Raw genomic sequence first — 19,568 nt, 5'->3', positions numbered from 1 at the left:
AATTATTTCTTTAAGTTGACATTTTATTGTTTTTTTTTTATTTTGGTAAGTGCATTAATTCGTTTAAAAAATTATTTTCGGCAACAGGGGAAAAAGAAACGATTTTTTTTATATGATGTATTTATTTTAATGAACTTATTATTATTTTTTCGTTTTGAAAGCTGTTAAAAAAATTTTTTTAATGGAAAGAAGTGTATTAGCTGCTTTGTTTAAAAGGTGCTGCTATTTTATTTGTTCGTTTTTTTGAAGAAAAGTAAGGAATATTTTATTCCTAGAAATCAGCTTAAAATATTAAAAAAAATATGTTTGAAAAAATTTGCGATTTTAGCTATTTTTGAGAATATTGATCAGGTACTAGAAAGTAGTATGGGTATACGGGAAAGTAGGCTCGTCTAGTTCTAGACGGAACTTCTTGTTCAGTTTCTCCATTCCCCTGAAATGACACTGCCTTACCAGTAGAACAGTTAAGTTACCAGATCCAGTTCAGCCTCGTCACAATAAAAATTTTCCCTGCATGTCAAGCATTACCAAAGCACATTATCAAATGGTCATGCCGTAGCGCGAGTTTGATTGTTGATGTCGTCAGGAGCGTTACTCGATCATTGGCCATAATGTATATGAGGATACTTCTCATTGGCTGGGACGTTTTTTAGGAAGTCTTTTTTTTTCTCAATCTTGTTATAAAAATTCTCACAAGCATATCCGATATTATTTTTTCAAGTCAATCGTACAAATGGCAAAGTAATCATCCTAAATAGTCCTTCGCAGTTAAATATTTTCACACATTTTTGGTCATCTATAATCAAACTTATCTTTTAACGGGACGTGAAGTAAACCGACTGGAACGCCGGGATTTTGTCTGCAAACCGGGACTGACCCGGTCAAACAGGGACGTCTGGCAAGCCTAGGCGTAAATAGAGTCGCTTCTGGGGACAGGAGTCATTTGTAGAAGCGAAGAAACTAAACGAGTTGGGTCCAATCGCTACTCGTGACTGTGAAAAACATTCTTTGAGTTCTATTTCTCTAAATTCAAATTTATTTTTTTTAATTTGTGATTTACGATGAAATGGCTCAATATTTAAACCAAAAACAAGTTGAAGTTAAAAAGATCCCAGAGCCTCCTCTGTTACATTTTCATATGAATATTTCCTTCATCAGAAAGATCATAATTGCAGCTTATTAAGCGCCATTAAAATGTTGATTTCCTTTTCACCGCGAGAATCGTCTTTAGAACATTTTTCCGAGAACGAGAAACGGAAGGATCCAGAAGCAATCGTTCCGAAATGCTCGAAAAAGATTTAACCGCGAAGCTAATATTCGCCATTTTATGCACGATCATGGCGATTAACGACACGAGCATTTAAAATTGCGGCCAATGTAATGAAAATTTTAGAAAAGCTGAAATAAATGAAAACGGCCATTAATATTGGTTGCGGAAATAGTTTACAACCTTTTTTTCAGATCGTATTGACTCGAGTGTTGAATAAAATCTCCATCAATGTAATAAATTTATTCATGCAAATTTAATAACGAATTTTAGCGAAGTGGAGGCGTTAATTAATTCGTTTAATGACTGCCGCAACGGAAAACATTGCGTCCCCATCGTAAATCATCCTTTCAAGTTGTGTTTCGTATTAATATTAAATAGGAATCTATTCAGGGGGGGGGGGGGGGAGAGAATAATAGCTCTTTGAGAGGCTCGACAAAAGTAAACAAGATCATGTTTCAAAAATACCAGCCATATAGATTTTTTTTAACTTCAAGAAAATTGATAAACTTGTTTTTTTTTTTTTACATGTAATCTTCCGTAAAATTAGCTTTTCAAGAACGATATTTGAGCGCAGTAATTAATGAAAGGTTTTTAACTTTTTTTGTCATTGGAGAAAAGAATTGCATTTGCACAAAAATATAAGGGATAAGAAAACTGTTTCAGGATTATTTCGATTTTTTTGAGCAATAACTATTGCTTATTGCTTTCATTTGACTGTTTTTGGCGTGCTATCATTTTATTTTCCCACCGCCACCCTCCGCACCATCACCGTCGACCGGCTCCTCACGATGCTGCTCCTATAGCGAAAGCCGTCTCCATGTTGCATCCATGTCCTACACACACGCGCATACATACACAACTACATACACATACGCATACACACGCATACACACACAAACACATACATGCACCTACACACATACACAAACACATACACACTCAAACACATACACACAACTACTCACACATTCATGCCTGCACACAGACACAAACACATATGCCTACACACCACATACACATACCCCCACCCCCCCACACACACATCCACACACTTATGCCAGCACACAGACACAAACACACATGCCTACACACACATACATATACCCCTACACACAAACACACATACCCCTTCACACAAACACACACGCCTACATACACACACTCGTGATTGCGAAAAACATAATTTGAATTCAAGATCTCAAAATTCAAATTAATTTTTTTTTTCGTTTTTTTTTAAACCAAAAAACTAAACTCAGTGACACAACAGCCCATGAGGGCCAAGGCCTACTGTGCCCGTCAAAGTTTATCCAACCCAGGGCTATGGGGTGCATGGCAGATGTTCCGGTTAGGTGGTCAGCCGAACGCGAAACCCATAGGGCAAAGGCGTTTGCCTTTGGAACCCATAAGGGTTCCAAGCATAGTACTACGGCTAATCGACCGTGTCCTGCCCGGGAATCGAACTTAGGTTGCTGCGGGGAGAGCCACTGAGCTTGAATTTTACTTTTTTCTTTTTTTACAACAAAGTCTTTCATGCAACTTACAAGGAGCAGATGAACTAGTTCTTGAAATTGAGCTGAGGAAGGCGAGCCATAAGTGGACATGATTAAGCCTCAAAAATATTTTTAAACGAGCTGATGTGTGCATCAAATGACTTCCTTTTACTCCAATTAAATGTCATTTTCTTATTATTGGCAGTTTTAATATGATTCAATAGTTTACTCTCTAAATATCACCAACAGTGGCCAAACTGAAACCAGATTTAAAAAATATATATATTGCCAAATTTGTCGCCAAGTTGGCGACAATACTTGGCGACCAAAATACTGGCAATATATCGCCAAGTGTCCGCGAAATTAAAACACCACGTGAGTTTACATCGAAATTAACAATGATTTCCCCCCAAAAAGGGGCAAAAGACTCCCTTTGGAGCATACGAATGCAACCAAAAAAGAAGGTGCACAACTAGACCCCACTAGGAGTCTACGTACCAAATTTCAACTTTCTAGAACATTCCATTCTTGAGTTATGCGACATACATACACACATACACACATACGCACATACGCGCATACATACGTACATACAGACGTCACGAGAAAACTCGGCGTAATTAACTCGGGGATCGTCAAAATGGATATTTCGGGTGTCTGTACGTTCCTAGGCACATATCCACGTGTGGTCGGGATAAAAAAATAAAAAAAACCTCAACATTCATTTGGGGTTGAGAAAAATGGAAATTAAGGCCGATTTTTTGGTGAAAATTTTTTTGCGAGTACAATACTTCCTTTTTTGTAAAAGGAAGTTAAAAGGTTTCTTGTGTTTGGTTTTGTTATTTCATAATAAATTTCATATTCATTCTTAATGCAATCAAGTACATACCTTCCTTTAAAAAAATGAGTTTAATCATTACTTTAAAACCATTTTCAGAATTGTACTTTCATGGGTCGCTTTTCGGGCATACTTTTCAAAAGGTAGTTTACATATTGAAATGGCTTGGTTAAACTTAAGTATTCGGAAGTCTACTTCAGCTAAAACAATTGAAATGAGCAATTAAAACAAGTATTTATTATCAGGAAAACTACGAAGAAAAATTACTGTAATTAATTTTCCGTTATTGTATTCTTTTGTTTGTACAATACATAAACTCAGGTGTGATATTTTTACGCATATATTTGCAACTGATAGTAGAAATTTTAAACTTTGGCTTTTAATTGCGATGAACATAATGGTTTTCCTCAAAATATTTGGTGTTTTAATGCAAAAAGAATGCAAAATATAATGCGAATTAGCTTCAAACCACCTTTTCTTTTGGTGAGTTCCTTCATGTTTTTTTTTTCTTTCCAACTTTCGCACTGCCTATAGTTGAATCTGTTACAGAGTAGCTGAGGAGTGAAGAGGTGTCTGTTATTCCATAAAAATATGCATCCAACTTTGAATTCACTTAAAATAAAATTACACCACAAGAAACTTTCTTCCTTAATCCAAAAACTTAACTTCTGAAACAAATCAGTGATTGTTAAAGAAAAGCAACTGAATTAAATCGGGTGATCTCTATCATATAATATTATGTCAATAAAGAAATCAAAAAAGATAGTATTGATGCAATATCCTAAGTGAGATAACAGACATGTTTAAATTTTATTTCTTGCGTTGAAACACTGTTTGTTCATAAATTAGAAGCCTTGTGTGTGTGTGTGTGTGTCTGTTAGTTTGTTCAAACGCAATTTTCCCCCCGTTGCGTTTATATACTGATATACGTATACATGTTAAACATAAATAGCAATAACATTCATGTACTGTATATACACATTATGTTACTGTACGTAACAGTTATTATGATGTTATATGAACCTAATCACCCTTAACAGACTGGTTTTCGAAGTAATAGAGCAGCAAATTATCGGCCACTTGCTTTAGCCACATTATGACAATGAAATATATTCTAGACAAAAGAAAAATACTGATTGCAATTTTTGTGTATTTCAAGAGTACGTATGACTCCATTTAGAAAAAAAAAAAAACTGCTTCAGAATGTGTTGCGTTTGGACATCAAATCAAATATGTTTAATAGGTTTCGATCTTTTCTTAGCCAAAAGATACGTAATGTGAAGTACGAAAATGAATTTTCAAAATACTTTACTGTACAAACCTTCCCCAGGGAGATGTAAGCGGCTGCACTTTCTTTAACATTCGTACCCAACGGTTCAATTGAATCCCCAATAGAGACGTACCGAGTAGCACTTTGGCCGAGTAGCCGAGTACCGAGTACTCGGCCTTTCACTACTCGGCCGAGTACCGAGTTACCGAGTACTCGGCCTTTCACTACTCGGTCGAGTTACCAAGTACCAATTATGTTTTAAGAAGAACCACCGACACACATGTGATGAATTTTGAACTTATTGGAATAGTAGTATAGACCTCCTTGTCCATATAATGGTTTTTAGCCTACTTTCCCAGTAAAAATCAGAGAAAGAAGAAAAAAGCATGAAAGAAGGCTTAATACATCTTTAAAATATCCCGAAAAACAAAAAAAAGTCAAAAATAAATAAAATAGTTAGATAAATATTGAAAAATTAAAAATTGGAAAGTAGGGTATTGAGATGGGGAAAAATGTCTGTCGGTCTGTCTGTCTGTCTGTCTGTCGGTCTGTCTGTCTGTCGGTCTGTCTGTCTGTCCCCCCCTAATAACTTTTGAATGAATAGTCCGATTCGAACAAATTTTTTTTTGTTAGAAAGATCTCGGCAAGGACATCTCATTCCCATAATTCATTTTTTGATTTGAACAATTTTTCGTTCAATTTTGAACAGTTCAAAAAAACTTAACATTGGCGCCTACGGGGAAATTCAAATCAAAAATAAATCTTGAACTTAGAAGCGAAGTGGTTTCAAACAAACTTTGTAGGGAAAAACTTTTGATAAAAAACATGTATCGAAAATATCTTTTAGATTTGAACAAGTTTTCGTTCAATTTTGAACAGTTCAAATCTCTTAACATTTAGCGCCTAAGGGGAAACTGAAAGTCAATATAGGTTCCGAACTTAAAGGCGGATTTACTTCAAACAAACTTTGTTGGAAATAGCTCTTGACGGCCTACTCCCGACTCCGACTCCGAGAATTTAGGGGCACCTGACACCGACTATGACTCCTGTTCCCGACAATGAATCGGACTCCGACTCCCCGACTTCGACTCTGACTTCGTAGCTTTGGCAAACATTTATACACGGAGGACAAATGACTGACTCCGATTCTTGGATATTCGACTCCGACTCTTTTATCCCAAAATGAGATTGACTCCGACTCCGACTCCGCTGCTGTGGTTTTAACTGTGAAATAATTATTGTTGATATGATTTGTTTTTATTTTCACGCTAAAGTTTTAATTTAGGTATTTAGTTTTCGGTGAATAAACTCGAAAAATATGCGCAGACGATTTTTTTTTTTTTTTGACAATGAAAATTATTTCTTTAAGTTGACATTTCATTGTTTTTTTTTATTTTGGTAAGTGCATTAATTCGTTTAAAAAATTATTTTTGGCAACAGGGGAAAAAGACGATTTTTTTTTATATGATGTTTTTTTTAATGAACTTATTATTATTATTTTTTCGTTTTGAAAGCTGTTAAAAAATTTTTTTAATGGAAAGAAGTATTAGCTGCTTTGTTTAAAAGTTGCTGCTATTTTATTTGTTCGTTTTTTTGAAGAAGAGTAAGGAATATTTTATTCCTAGAAATCAGCTTAAAATATTTAAAAAAATATGTTTGAAAAAATTTGCGATTTTAGCTATTTTTGAGAATATTGATCAGGTACTAGAAAGTAGTATGGATATACGGGAAAGTAGGCTCGTCTAGTTCTAGACGGAACTTCTTGTTAAAACTAAATTCCTGCTGAAATTTAATTACGCATTATTTAAAAAATTTTGTGTCAAAAATCTTACAAAAACATTATTTTTATAGAGAGGTGTCTGCAGGACAGGGGTTTAATAATGTTACTTGCATTGGAACTGTGGAATTAAAAATTGTCTGCATAAGAGGGGTGTCCATTAGGAGGGGTTTCACTGTATACCAATCAATTATAGGTCCAGTCCGCCAAAAATAAATAATTTTTAAAAGCAGATAAAACAAATGTTCAGGAACACTGCAAACACGTATTTCTGCCCCCTCCCCTCCTCCCCCGTTACAAGAAACGCCTTTTTCAGTGCATAACATGTGAGATAAAGAATGTAAAGACATTGGACAAAATTTGTCGGATGGCTTTAAATCCACGAGCTTCCATTTTGTGCATTGAAAAAGGAATTCCTTGTAATGCCAAAACATGTGTCTGCAGTGTTCCTGCACTGTGCCTTTAACGTTGTTTTATTTTCTTTTAATTTTTAAACAAAGGTATTTTTGTATTTTTTATAACTAATTTTTGTTTGTAGCAAAAATCCATTTTTAATATAAAATTTCCATATTTTCTATACTTACCTTTTTTGCATAATTTTTAATAAATAAGTTTTATTAACTTTGCAGACATTAAAATAAAGATTTATTCATATATAAATGATTGATATGAAGCATTACAAACTTCATTATTCTCAAAATTTAAATTTGACTTATAAAATTTAATTGTAAATGATTGCAGAATATAATGCTTGCTGTTTTTTTATACATTTTAGTATCTGTCTAGGACAATATTCAATTTTTTGCAACTACTCGGTATTGGCCGAGTATCTGATCAGAATATGGCCGAATACCGAGTACTCGGCAAATTGGCCGAGTAGGCCGAGTACCGAGTAATTACCGAGTACTCGGTACGTCTCTAATCCCCAAGCACAACAGATGGCATTAAATGCCTCTTATCTGCAGATGACTTGGTAGCTTGGACCAAGTATTTAGATAATTTGGAATTTTTGTCGAAGAAACGCTTCAGAAAGCACTTATACTCTTTCGATGCGGTGAAATGCCAATAATGTGACCGTTAATTTAGACAAAATAGCTGAACAATCTTTTTCTTTAATTATCTTTATTTTCCCCTGACCTTAAATGTAGAAACAACGTCATTCCATTCACAGACGTTTTAACTTATCTAGGTATAACTTTCGATAGGAAATTACTTTGGAAGAAATACTTCGAAGCAATATCAGAACCTTTCTCAAAGAGATTAAATATTTTAAGGTAATTGGCAGGTGCTGCGTGGGGTAGTTCCAGGTGCACTCTCAATACTACTTACAAAGGACTTAAGTTACTAATTTTGATTTACTGTTCGAAGTCACTCATTACAATCTCAAATTACTCGCTCAAAAACCTTGAAATTCTACAGAACCAAGTGTTCAGGTTAATTGCAGATGCAGTGAAGTTTATACCTACAGTTGCAATGTTGTTTCTAACAAAAAATAAGTCCATTCAAAAGATCACACAGTAAATAGCTTCAATTATTTATGGTGGGTGGTAGGAGTGTCTTGTTCATAGAAAATCAAAGAAAACCATGAGTAGCAAGCACACAAGAAGCAATGTCTTTGATATTCTCAGAGTAGTGTCGCTCTTGATTAAAGGGAGGCAACTATTGGAGGACAGCAAAGGGGCGTAAAATGGCAAGACAACCTAACACGTGAAAGGGTGCTAATGGCATGTCTGGGCAATAGTTGGTTGGACGATAAGGTCTTGTTCCATCTTTATGAATTTTCATGACTCTGAAGTGTTCGCTTCTCAATCATGAGATGGTTTTTGTATGGTGTCTTTTAGCAAATTTGTGAGACTTTTTCTTAATTTGTCTACTTGCAATCGCGTTCGCATAGTGACCTGCTGTCTGGCTATTAGTATTGCCATGCTGACTTCTTCCTTCTTTATCCAAACTGCCTGCTGCTTTGTTTTCTGGGATGGCGATGTGGACTGGTATTCATTGCAAGGTGTATTCAAGTCTTCATGAAAAAAAAAATCAACTTTTCAATTCTTTATGAAAAATTGCTAAGACTTACGGATAACTCTTGGAGAAATTATCCGAGTAAAAGCAGGCTGCCTGGCCATTGCAATCTGTATGGAAATGATCAGCCACATAAGGAAATACAGTGAAGCACCGTTTATACGTTTTTGAAGGGACTACATGAAAAAAGCGTACAAACGAAAAAACGTATAATGGGTACAGGTTAATGTGTATTAGACATTGCAGGGACCAATTTTAAAAACGTATAATTCATAAAAACGTATAAAAGAGAAACGTATAAGCGGTGCTTCACTGTAATAAGTTCCCAGAAAATGTCCCGACAAACCTAGATGGGCGGTTTATCGGGCATGATTGCCCTTCTGCCCATGAGCATCGTCTCGGCATTCTCTCTGAGGCTACCTGCACCCTGTGTGACAATAAAAATGAATCAATGAAAGAACACTGTCTGCTTACCTGTGGAACTCTCCACGGAGATTGCAATTCATCAAAGTATTGGGAAGCGAGAGGTCTGTTGGGGAGATAAAATTTAGTTATTAAGCTTTTTCGTTGTTCTTTTTGTCCTTTCAGCTTCTATATATCAAAGATGCTGTTCTGTTAGTTGATTTTCTCTTTCTCTTGACCCCAGCCATTGGGCAAAACTGATGGTAAATATGTATAGTGAACAAATATTTCGCTTTTTCAGGGAACGAGAAGAAAGCATTAGGTAGAACGCTCACTCAACCTCAAGGCACAGAGCAATACAAGGTGAGAAAGTTCACTTATTTGTTTTATTTATTTATTTTTTCGTAGTATTTTTAATTTTTTTGCACCCCGGTATAACATGTCACACATCTAAAAAAAAAAAAAAAAAAAAAAAAAAAAAAAAAACAAGCATTGGAGAAAATCAAGGTTTTATGCAATATTACTTTCAACTGATTTATAGTTCTGCTTTGGTAAGTTAACCTCTAACATTGACCATGTGTACCTCTTTTTCGGGTTATTGGGAAGGGTAATTGACGCTGGATTGAGTTGGGTTACTGTCGTAGTCATTTTACAAAAGTATTCCAACTCCAAATCCGCGGTAATTACCCTTTCCTATCTTCCGAAAAAGACGTAAAACATTGTCAATGTCGGAGGTGCACTTACCCGAGCAAGACTAAGCTATACTACATAGTTATACTACATAGTTATATACTACGTACATAACGCATATACTGCAGTATGCGTAAAGTAGTAATGATGTTATGTTTAGTAGTTGGTTTTCGTAGTCTAAACTACCATTGTGCAGTAAAAGTTAGAAAATATGTCTTCTAAGGTATAGTGATGTGTCACTATTGGTTGTATCGTTCACACACAGAGTTGCACCGGTAAATTAATTTTGTATAAACTTTGTGGAAAGGAAGGGTATTAAATTTAGATTTTAAATTAATAACTATCACGTTACCGGGACGATCACATCACCACTTGTGTTACCGGGCTGCGATCTGCCATAAGCTATTTTTCTTCGAGAGTACCCTTCCTACATTCGTAATAAAATGAATTGGTTACAAAAAATATTTTTGCAACAGAATACAAAAATTATTTTGGCAACAGTACGCGTAACGGTTGCTGCAGATATGAAATCCTTTCGGTTTTCAAACTCATCTGTTTTTTTATTTATACAGTCGGACCCCGATTTAACGAACCCCAATTTCACGTATTTCGCGATTTAGCGAATTTTTCTTTTTCTCCGACTAAAATTAAGGCAAAAACTTCTATTTGCTGAATAATAAACCCCGAAATAACGAATTATTTTTACAGCCGAAATTTTTTTTTAAAATTTGAGTTACTGTCTGACTACGGATTGTATGGAAAGACAAACATCCGTTTTACAGAAGGAAATGGACGAATCTATTATTTTTTACCGATGTCAGCTTTTGCAGAAGCAGAGTCTCATTCAAATGAGCGGAATACGCGCATCAAATTTTTACTTTTCCCCTTATTCACCGTGGTTGGACAGTAGGAAATATTGAATTGTTCTCTAAATATTACATTCATATTGTTCGAAGCAGAAAAAGATTTTTTTTGGAATCAGCAATTTTTGACGGGCGATGGCTAGGGGACAACCAACGAATAGTGATTATGATGCAGAAAGCGATAGTGAAACTCCCATAAAACTTACTTTTCCAAATGCTTTACATGGCCTGGAAACTAAAAAGATATCTCATGCAGCAGACTGCAAAAGACACAGTATTTTCTTCTCTCCATAAAGTCGAAAGAGAACTATCTCGAGTCAAGTATCAAGGAAATAGGGTTATTTCTTTCAGTCAAAAGTAGTACTTTTTATCACTAAAATTGATAGAATAAGCAAAAAAAAAAAAAAAAAAACATGGACTCAGAAAATACTTTCATTTTCTCAACAGTTATGTTTTAATTAATTTTTTTAAAATGTCCGATTCTTCAAACAAGGCGTGGTGTTTATGACGTCGCAAATGATGCATTGTATCTCATCTTTCTACCCCATTTCCACGTATGATAATCAAGAAGCGAATTACAATTGCGCTCTACGCTTGCTATCAACCATATCGTTGCCAATACACGTGAGTAAAGATGCGAATTAAATATTTTGGACCGTGAATGGCGACACTGAATGGCATTTCATCATTTGTGATGTCATCGGCAGAAGCGTTAAACGATGAAAAAGCACCGATTTAAGTAATTTTTTAATAATATTAAACTTCAAGAAATTATTTAAAAAATGGTCAGATTCTATGTTTTTAAGTATGCTCTTTCAGAAAAAAAAATACTTTTAAAATTTTGGAAACGACCCCATTGTCAAACATCTATTACTCAGTAGTTTAAAATTTCAAATTAACTAGCGTGAAATTAGCCGTGTAATGCTGAATGAAAAGTGCACACTTTCTAAGTAGGGATATTTTTGTGAAGTTGCTTATTAGGGGTTTTAGGTAAGGTTAGGCATTTTTTTTTTAATTTCACACCCCGATATTACGAATAACCCCGATTTAACGCATAAAAGTTTCGGTCCCGGTGAATTCGTTAAATTGGAGTTCGACTTTATTTCTCTATTTTTAATAAAATTTCGTTTGATACTTGAAAAACATGCTTACTTGTAAGAAGATTTCATATTTAGTAACGAAAATTGAAAAACACTTCCTTTTTCAGTAAATTTGATATGAAATGTTAAACCTGTTTCTTTATTACGGCACTGTAATGGTCTTATTTGTTAAAAAGTCGCAAAAATGAGTTAAAAAGTAAGATTATTTCACGTATTTAACGACAAAACAGCTGGAAGGGAAAAGAAAAGTAAGCTTCTTATCAAATGCAAACTTTCGTTTTTATAATTGCTAGCTGAAAAATACGAATGTGATGGTAGTATGCTTAGAAAGAAAGAAAAACGTGATGCGCAGCCGCACCGTCACTTAACGAATTCTTACTTTGCTACTTTATTCGGTCGAGTTTCTTGTTCAATGTTGAATGAACACGAACGAATATCAATGCAAAAAATATTCTAAATAACTGGTTGTTTTCTTCATTTAAGAGAGATTCAAAACTCCTCATGCACCACCAAGTATCACATGAGGCTTACAAAAGTAAGTAAAAATCACAAAAGCTTAAAACAAACAGGCTTTTATTTTTAAAAAAATGTTTCGTGTTGGTTTAGAGTTGAAAGCATATGTAATTGGCGTGAGAAATTTGATTTCTTATACTTTCATGTCACTTGCATAAAAATGTCCTGTTTGAGAAGGAGCTTTATCTTCGGTGGCAGTAGATGATGTGATTGTTCAAAAAGGTCATAATACAGTGAAATCCCGTTACAACGAATACCAATGTACAACGAAATATTTGCATCAGAGAAAAAAAAATTCTATCCCAATTGAGTTAGCATTACATTGCGTGAATTCCATCAAAATTTGGGAGTACCTAACCTAATACTAAAGTTTTAGAAATTGGAGTGATTTCATAGCGCAAGATGAAAATATGGAATCTAAAAAAATATATTCTACTTTGAATTTTAATCTTTTTTGCGAATCCCAAAGCCACACCTAGCTGAACTCCAGGGCTCTGTTCGGAAACACCCCACCGGTCGTATTGTACAGTTGGTCTAAGGCCCCTATATATACGAGCCGGCGCATCAGCTAAAGATCAGCCATTTTGGATCGGAGCGCGAGTTGAGTGGTTGTCTTTTCTGGCTAATCATCACATTTGGTGATTTTTCACTGCGAGTGATTATTAGCGGCACTTGGATTGTGTATGAAATAAAATATTATTTTCGGCAAATTTGGCGAAACTCGAAGTTTAGTTGTGGTAACCCTAGCAGCACAACAATGAAAAATCCGATCCAAAATGGCTAAACTTAAGCTGATGCGTCGGCCTATCTATATAGCGGTCTAGGTTGGTCTAAGGCCCGTATATATACGAGTCGACGCATCAGCTTAAGATTAGCCATTTTGGATCGGAGCACGTGTTTGAGTGGTTGTCTTTTCTGGCGAGATATCGCGTTTGGTAATTGTTCACTGAAAGCAATTATTAGCGGCACGTGAATTGTTGGTATATTTGGCGAAATCCGAAACTTTGCTGATTCAATCCTAGCAGCGCAACGATGAAAAATCCGATCCAAAATGGCTAAACTTGTGGTAATGACGTCACTGGAATTTTTCTGGTGAACCCGGTAGATGCTAAGTAATACAATACAGTGTATTACTTAGCAATAGTCAGGTAATGTTTTTTTTTTTTCGTTTTTTTTTTTCCAAAGCTCAGGTCCACACTTTTCTCCTTCTTTCAGGTTGCTGCTTCGGATACTCTGGTTGGTATCGCCGCACGGTTCGACACCACCCCTTCCGAACTCGCCAAGCTCAACAGGCTCTCTGCCAGAATGGTCTTCCCAGGGCAGGTAAAAGTTTTTTTTCAATTGCGATAATCGTTTATTTTTTCCTAAAAACTGCAGTAACTATAGTTAGTAGTTATTTATGAAAGAAAGACTTCTATCAGCACAAGAGTCGCGTATGACATTTTGGTTCCTTGATTCTGCAGATTCACTATACTGTAAAAAATAAAAATGTGTAAGGTTACCAGTATTAATGGTGTAACGTAGCCCGCGAAAAAGTTATTACTAATAGAACACAATTAATTGAATAAATCGTTACTCAGCAATACCACACTAATTGAAAAGCATATTACTTCAATGTTTGAACTAGCTTCTGCACTTGTTGAAGTTGAAAGCAGGTGGTGATGTAATAAAATACATGCATGTTTCTGGTGCAATGAAGCACATATCTTAAATAAAGGAGTAATACTCCTTTTTGTGAAAAGTTAACTTCACCCTTTTAAATTTCACCGGAATAAAACAGGAATATTACAAAGTAAAGAAAAAAAAAAATTTGAATTTTTGGCATCTTGAGTTCAAATTATGTTTTTTGAAATCACGAGCGTGTGTGTGTGTAGGTAGGCGTGTGTATCTACGCGCGCGTGTGTGTGTACACGCGGGTTTTAGTGTGTGTGTATGTACAAGCGCACGTGTGGGTATGTAGACGCTCATGTGTGTATGGGTGCGTGTGTGCAGTGGTGTGTGTATGTAAGCGTGTGCGTGTGTGTGTGTTTGTAGGCGTGTGCGTGTGTGTGTGTTTGTAGGCGTGTGCGTGTGTGTGTGTTTGTAGGCGTGTGCGTGTGTGTGTGTTTGTAGGCGTGTGCGCGTGTGTGTGTTTGTAGGCGTGTGCGTGTGTGTGCTTGTACGAGCATGTGTAGGATATGGACGCACCCTAGAGACGGTGCTCTCTGGAGGAGCAGTATCGGGAGGGGCCGGTCGAAGGCGGTGCTGCAGAGTAAGGCTGATTGAAATAAAATCAAAAGACGTCATAAACAGTCAAATGAAAACAATAAGCAATTCGTGAAGTGAAACAATAATAACAACAACAATAATAATAATAGTAATAACAACAACAACAATAATAATAATAATGAACTATAGTATTCTCTGACGTTAAATTGCACTACAATGCTTTTTATGTGTGATATCAAGATATCTAGAACTGCTTTCCCTAAAAGTCGTTACAAAAATTTTAGCTTAAAAAAAAGTTAAGTTAGTATCATATTTAAGGTAAACCAATAAAAGCTCTTTGCTCAATCCATTTGCACAAATGAGACATTTTCACGCACATATTTGCACTTTATTCCCAGAATTTTAAGCTTCGGCTTTTTAATGTGATGTATTCCAATATAAGAAACCATCATGTATTATAACATGAAGTATCTACTTTCAAAAAAAAAAAAAAGGTTTGTATTTGAAAAGTAATGAATTGTACGTGTTAAGGGCCGGACCTTCCAGTCATGCCCACAAAAGGTACAAAACATTATTTTTTGAATGCAGTACAACCTCGTTTATCCGGACTAACTGCTACCAAAGGCAATTCGGATGACCGAAAATCCGGATAATCCCGCTACTATGGCTAATAAGCAACGCAATTCCTTAATTAGCAGAGTTATCGTCTTATTACGACGAAAAACCCTCCTATTTTGTAGCAAATTTACATAGAATTGTTTAAAAGATATTTAAAAAAAAACCTCTCAAAATCATTTTTCACACTATTTCTTAACAAATAATTTTGGAGTGCACTGTCTTCAGACTCAAACACTTCTGTCGTTCGAACAAACCACGATCATTCTAAAGTTGTATCGTTACAGTTCAGTTAGTGGTGTTTGTTAGATTACCATAATTTACTGCACAGTTTAGCAAGAGCTGTACAATTAATCAAAATAAAAAGCAAATGTTCGGCGTACTTGTGTTTTTACAACTAAAATGTTATCTATGTAAACATATTTTTTCAAGCTACAAATTTGATCCGAAAAATTCGGATAAACGGGGGCCTGATAAACACGGTTCTACTGCACAAGGAAACTTTTTTGAATGTTGGGACTTCACATTATGACACAAAATGGTTACTATATTCAAATAAATCACAATTTAAAGCCAAAGTTGAAAATCCCGCGAAAAGAAGCAAATACATGCCGTCAAAATGTCTCATTTGTGTAAATGGGTTGAGATTTATGATTATTTTATTGATGCGTATTATGCTTCAGAGCGTATTTGAAATTATTGTGTGAAAACATTAACCAGAAAACTCGTCTTATTACTTGGGTCGTTAATGAAACTTGGGTGAGAGTTCATCTCGGATTCACCTGGCTTTTCTGTCGCGGCGTGACAAGCATCACGTGGCCATCGATATGAGCTAAAGGATGACACCAGCCTCCAGATGAAAGATAACCTGCTGAGCCGCGCGCTCCTTAATCACGTCTTTTTGTGCCTCAAAGATGACATTGACGCCAAGATGGCTTCTGATCGAACTTAGGCCACCATATTTGGGAAGCTGACTCGTTGGCCATTTTGGTTCCAAAAGATGCTAGTAGTGCACCGATCATTTTCAAAAAATCAGGAAAGACATTAAAAAAAGATCAAAAGTTTCCCGTCAAATGTAAAATAGTTGCTGATGTATATGTTAGATACATCTGAAAATACAATTAATTGAGCATTTGTACTTTTGGTATAATTTTTGTGAGCTTTTTTTTCGCTAAATTATGGGTCAGTTTGACAAGTTTGTTACGAAACATATTTAATTGATTTTAGATGCAGATGCACCAATAAGATAAAGTCCTGAAATTTAGTATCATTGTTTAATTATTGTGCCCTTTTAACTATAGTTGTGGCAAACCTAACCCGGCAGCCTGTGAAGGCTACGTAGATCCTAATCGCAGCATTACGACACTGACTGGTTAGGTTTGCCTCAACTATAGAAAAAAAACTTTAATACTTGGTGTTTGTTTGAATTCAAATAAAAACAATCGGTTACCAGTAACTTAGTAACGAACTTGACTGGTAATGAATCTGACATCACAGCAAAATAGCTCCCAAAGTCTACATGTAAATTAAAAGCACTAAGAAAAAAAGCAAAACGTTTTAAAAAATAACTGAGAACTTATTTCATTGCTTTGCCTTTTTCTTTGTTTTTAGTCATATTTTTAAGATTCATTAAACCTTCTTTCATGTCTTTTTTTTCTTCTTTCTTTTATTTACCCGAAAAAGTAAGCTAAAAATGCATAAGAGAAAATTACGAAAATGCATTACAAATATACAAAATACAGCCTTCGAAAGTACATTATTGCACTGATCACCTTTTATTTATACAATACTTACATCTAAATGGCTGTCCGGATTAAGCGACGTCCGGTTTAACAGGGTCGCATGACGGATTACTGCATTTGTAACGAGTCTGAATCCGAATTTCTATAGGAACCAAAATGTCGGATAGGTCGTTTTGCCCTCTGGAATGGTTCTAGATCGAACTATCGGTCGGAAGGCCTCGGACAAGATCCGAACATCTCCGAAACAACATTGCGAGAGGAGAAGGAAAGGTAACTTCGGTGGGAGGGGGAGTACGAAAGGTAGGGGTAGCAGATGATCTGATGGCGTCGCCCCTGCGAGGCGCCCCGAGATTCTGCGGACGAGGCGGAAAAAGGAGCGCCGCCCTGACGCCGCCCCTGTCTTCGTGTCATTTTGGAAGCGATCACTCCTCGGAGGTAATCACGGTAACTGTGGCTGTCCGGAAATAGAGTCAAGTAAGCAGAAAGCAGTGAATGCTCAAAATTGAGGTGTGCGAGATGTTGCCAATCAGGCGGACGAAATTCTATTTAAACACGATAAAAAAAATATCGAAAAGTTGCGTTGCACCTTTTTTTTTTAAATTTTTTTTCTCCACTTCAAAGAGGATTAAACATTTATGGTTTAAAACTGTCAGTAAAAAAAATAACTAAGGTGGAGCAAACCTAACCTGGCAGCCAGGGTTGCCAGAATTAAGAACAGTAAATACGGGACAGGCTTCTAGGAGTGAAAAGGGGGGGGGGGGAGATATTTTTGGGACGTCTATTCATGACAAATCTGAAAAATTCAATCGCAACAAAGCATTAAACCTTGCCACAAATGTCGCTTTTAATAGAAAAAAATCGTTTTCATTGCAATTGACGACGCATGCGCAGAGATTATATTTCCAATATAGTCAATAAGCAAAGAAGCAACAATTCGGTCCTCATGGTCTACCGCCAAAACAAAAACAAACAAACCAAATCAGAAGGAAAATAATTTTTGCGTTTGCTGCCACATGATTTTCTTATTGATCATAGTTTCATTTTTTGTTTCACTTTATTTTTTTCTCTTAAAATAATGTCTCGTTCTGTAAAATGTTATCAGCTGGAATACGGGACTTTAGCCGTCCCGTAAGGAAGTTCCCCGGGACGCGGGACAAAATTTCAAAATACGGGACTGTCCCTTGAAATCCGGGACGTCTGGCAACCCTACTGGCAGCGTCGTAATGCTGTATTAGGATCTGCGTTGCCTGCAGAATGCTTCCAAGTTAAGTTTTATGAAAACTTAGTTTTAATGGAATCTTTTGATAATTACGCTTATTGCACCCAGTCAAGCTTTTCAAAATCTTACATTTTAATATATATTTATTATATGGAACCCTTCAACTTGTATCAGGTTCATTGTAATGTAAGACTTTGCCAAGTCTAGCCTGTTTGTGTTAAACGTAAGTGTCAAAATTTTTTATTACTTCACTCTACAGTATAAGTTGGGGGGGGGGGGGGCACCAAGTAAAGCTCGTGGCAAGTAGTCTAAAAGTTCATAGTCGGGCCTTGTTTAGAGGTGCAGATTTTTTAAAACTATTTAGTATTTATACAGAATTTTTTCTTTTAAAAAGTTTGTTCTGTTTGATAAAAAGTTCAATCGAGTGCAATGTTAACTATCTTGATTAAGGAAAATGCGCCAGACGATTAGAACGTCATTTTGCATGTGACCGCAGTTTCAAAATTCAACATTGCGTACAAATCCCAAATGGTCAAGATTCGAAAAAGCTTGATAACTTTGAAGTGTAGTTTTTCTTAATTTTCTTTTGAGATTCCCTGTAAGTTTTAAATGAGTGGACTCGCATACTTTCAAGCATTCGTGAAAAAATGTGTTTTAGAGCAACAAAAGCTCCTTTCAATCTAATGTGCCCGTAATTTATTCTACCGGCCCAATAAGCTGTTCAACCTAATGTGACCATAAAAAATATTTCGGCCATTCTTGCTCAAAATTATAATTTAGACGACAAAACGATACGATAAAAGTAGATCGATGATAAAACATGAGTTTCATTTGGAAAACGATAAATGAAAAATGCAAAAGTAGAATAGTTCTTTTTAATAGAACAACAAACGTATTGCGAGGTCTATAATCATGTTAATTAAGCAGAAAACAATACCCATCATTACTAAAGTTGAATGTGTGAACCGTATGTTGCTCGAACCACATCTGAAACGGTACTCAAGTATCAAGTTCATCCCATGCTCTAGTCAGCATGGACTGCGGAACAGTTTGTGGTCCTTGGGTAATTTACATTTTCAGATCTGCAATGCTAGCGATGCTACACAATTCGATACAAATAAACGCAAAAAAAATCGTGAACTCGTAGTGCTATAGCGCCTGTGGTTGGAAAAAGCGCGCTACAAGTAGCAACGCTACTGCAGTAGCTACATTTTTTAGTAGTTTGTAGCGTAGCGCACTACTTTAAAAAAAAAGTAGTGTTGAGTGTAGTGAGTAGTTCGATACAAAAAAAATAGTAGCTTGTAGCGCTTTCTGGAAATAACTTTTAAATAAAGTTTTGAAAAATAAATAAATAAGGTTCAAACTGTCTGACTGCTGCAAATTTTACGCAAGTTTATCAGCGAATGCAAGAATGTCCCGTGGATGAACGTTTTAGATTTCAATGATATTATTGTTCCAATACTGTAAAAGCACTTATTTTCGCAAAAATGAAGATGTCGGTGATTTCGCGATTTGAAAATTTCGTGAATTGTATGTGACCAGACCGAAAGTT

General features: G+C 35.8%; 1 protein-coding gene across 1 annotated transcript in view; it reads left to right on the top strand.

Moving 5' to 3' along the window:
* The window catches only part of LOC129234304 (oxidation resistance protein 1-like), a 258,164-nt gene that overhangs the window by 88,994 nt on the left and 149,602 nt on the right, over positions 1-19,568 (top strand). The window contains exons 4-5 of the mRNA XM_054868299.1: positions 9,368-9,429; positions 13,448-13,555. Coding sequence (XP_054724274.1) covers positions 9,368-9,429; positions 13,448-13,555 — 170 coding nt within the window. The remainder of the gene's footprint in view (positions 1-9,367; positions 9,430-13,447; positions 13,556-19,568) is intronic.

This window comes from Uloborus diversus, chromosome 1, assembly GCF_026930045.1.
Source record: "Uloborus diversus isolate 005 chromosome 1, Udiv.v.3.1, whole genome shotgun sequence".
In the NCBI taxonomy this organism is placed as follows: Eukaryota; Metazoa; Arthropoda; class Arachnida; order Araneae; family Uloboridae; genus Uloborus; species Uloborus diversus.
Note: the sequence above shows the minus strand (reverse complement) of the source record. Positions and strands in the feature narration are given on the sequence as shown.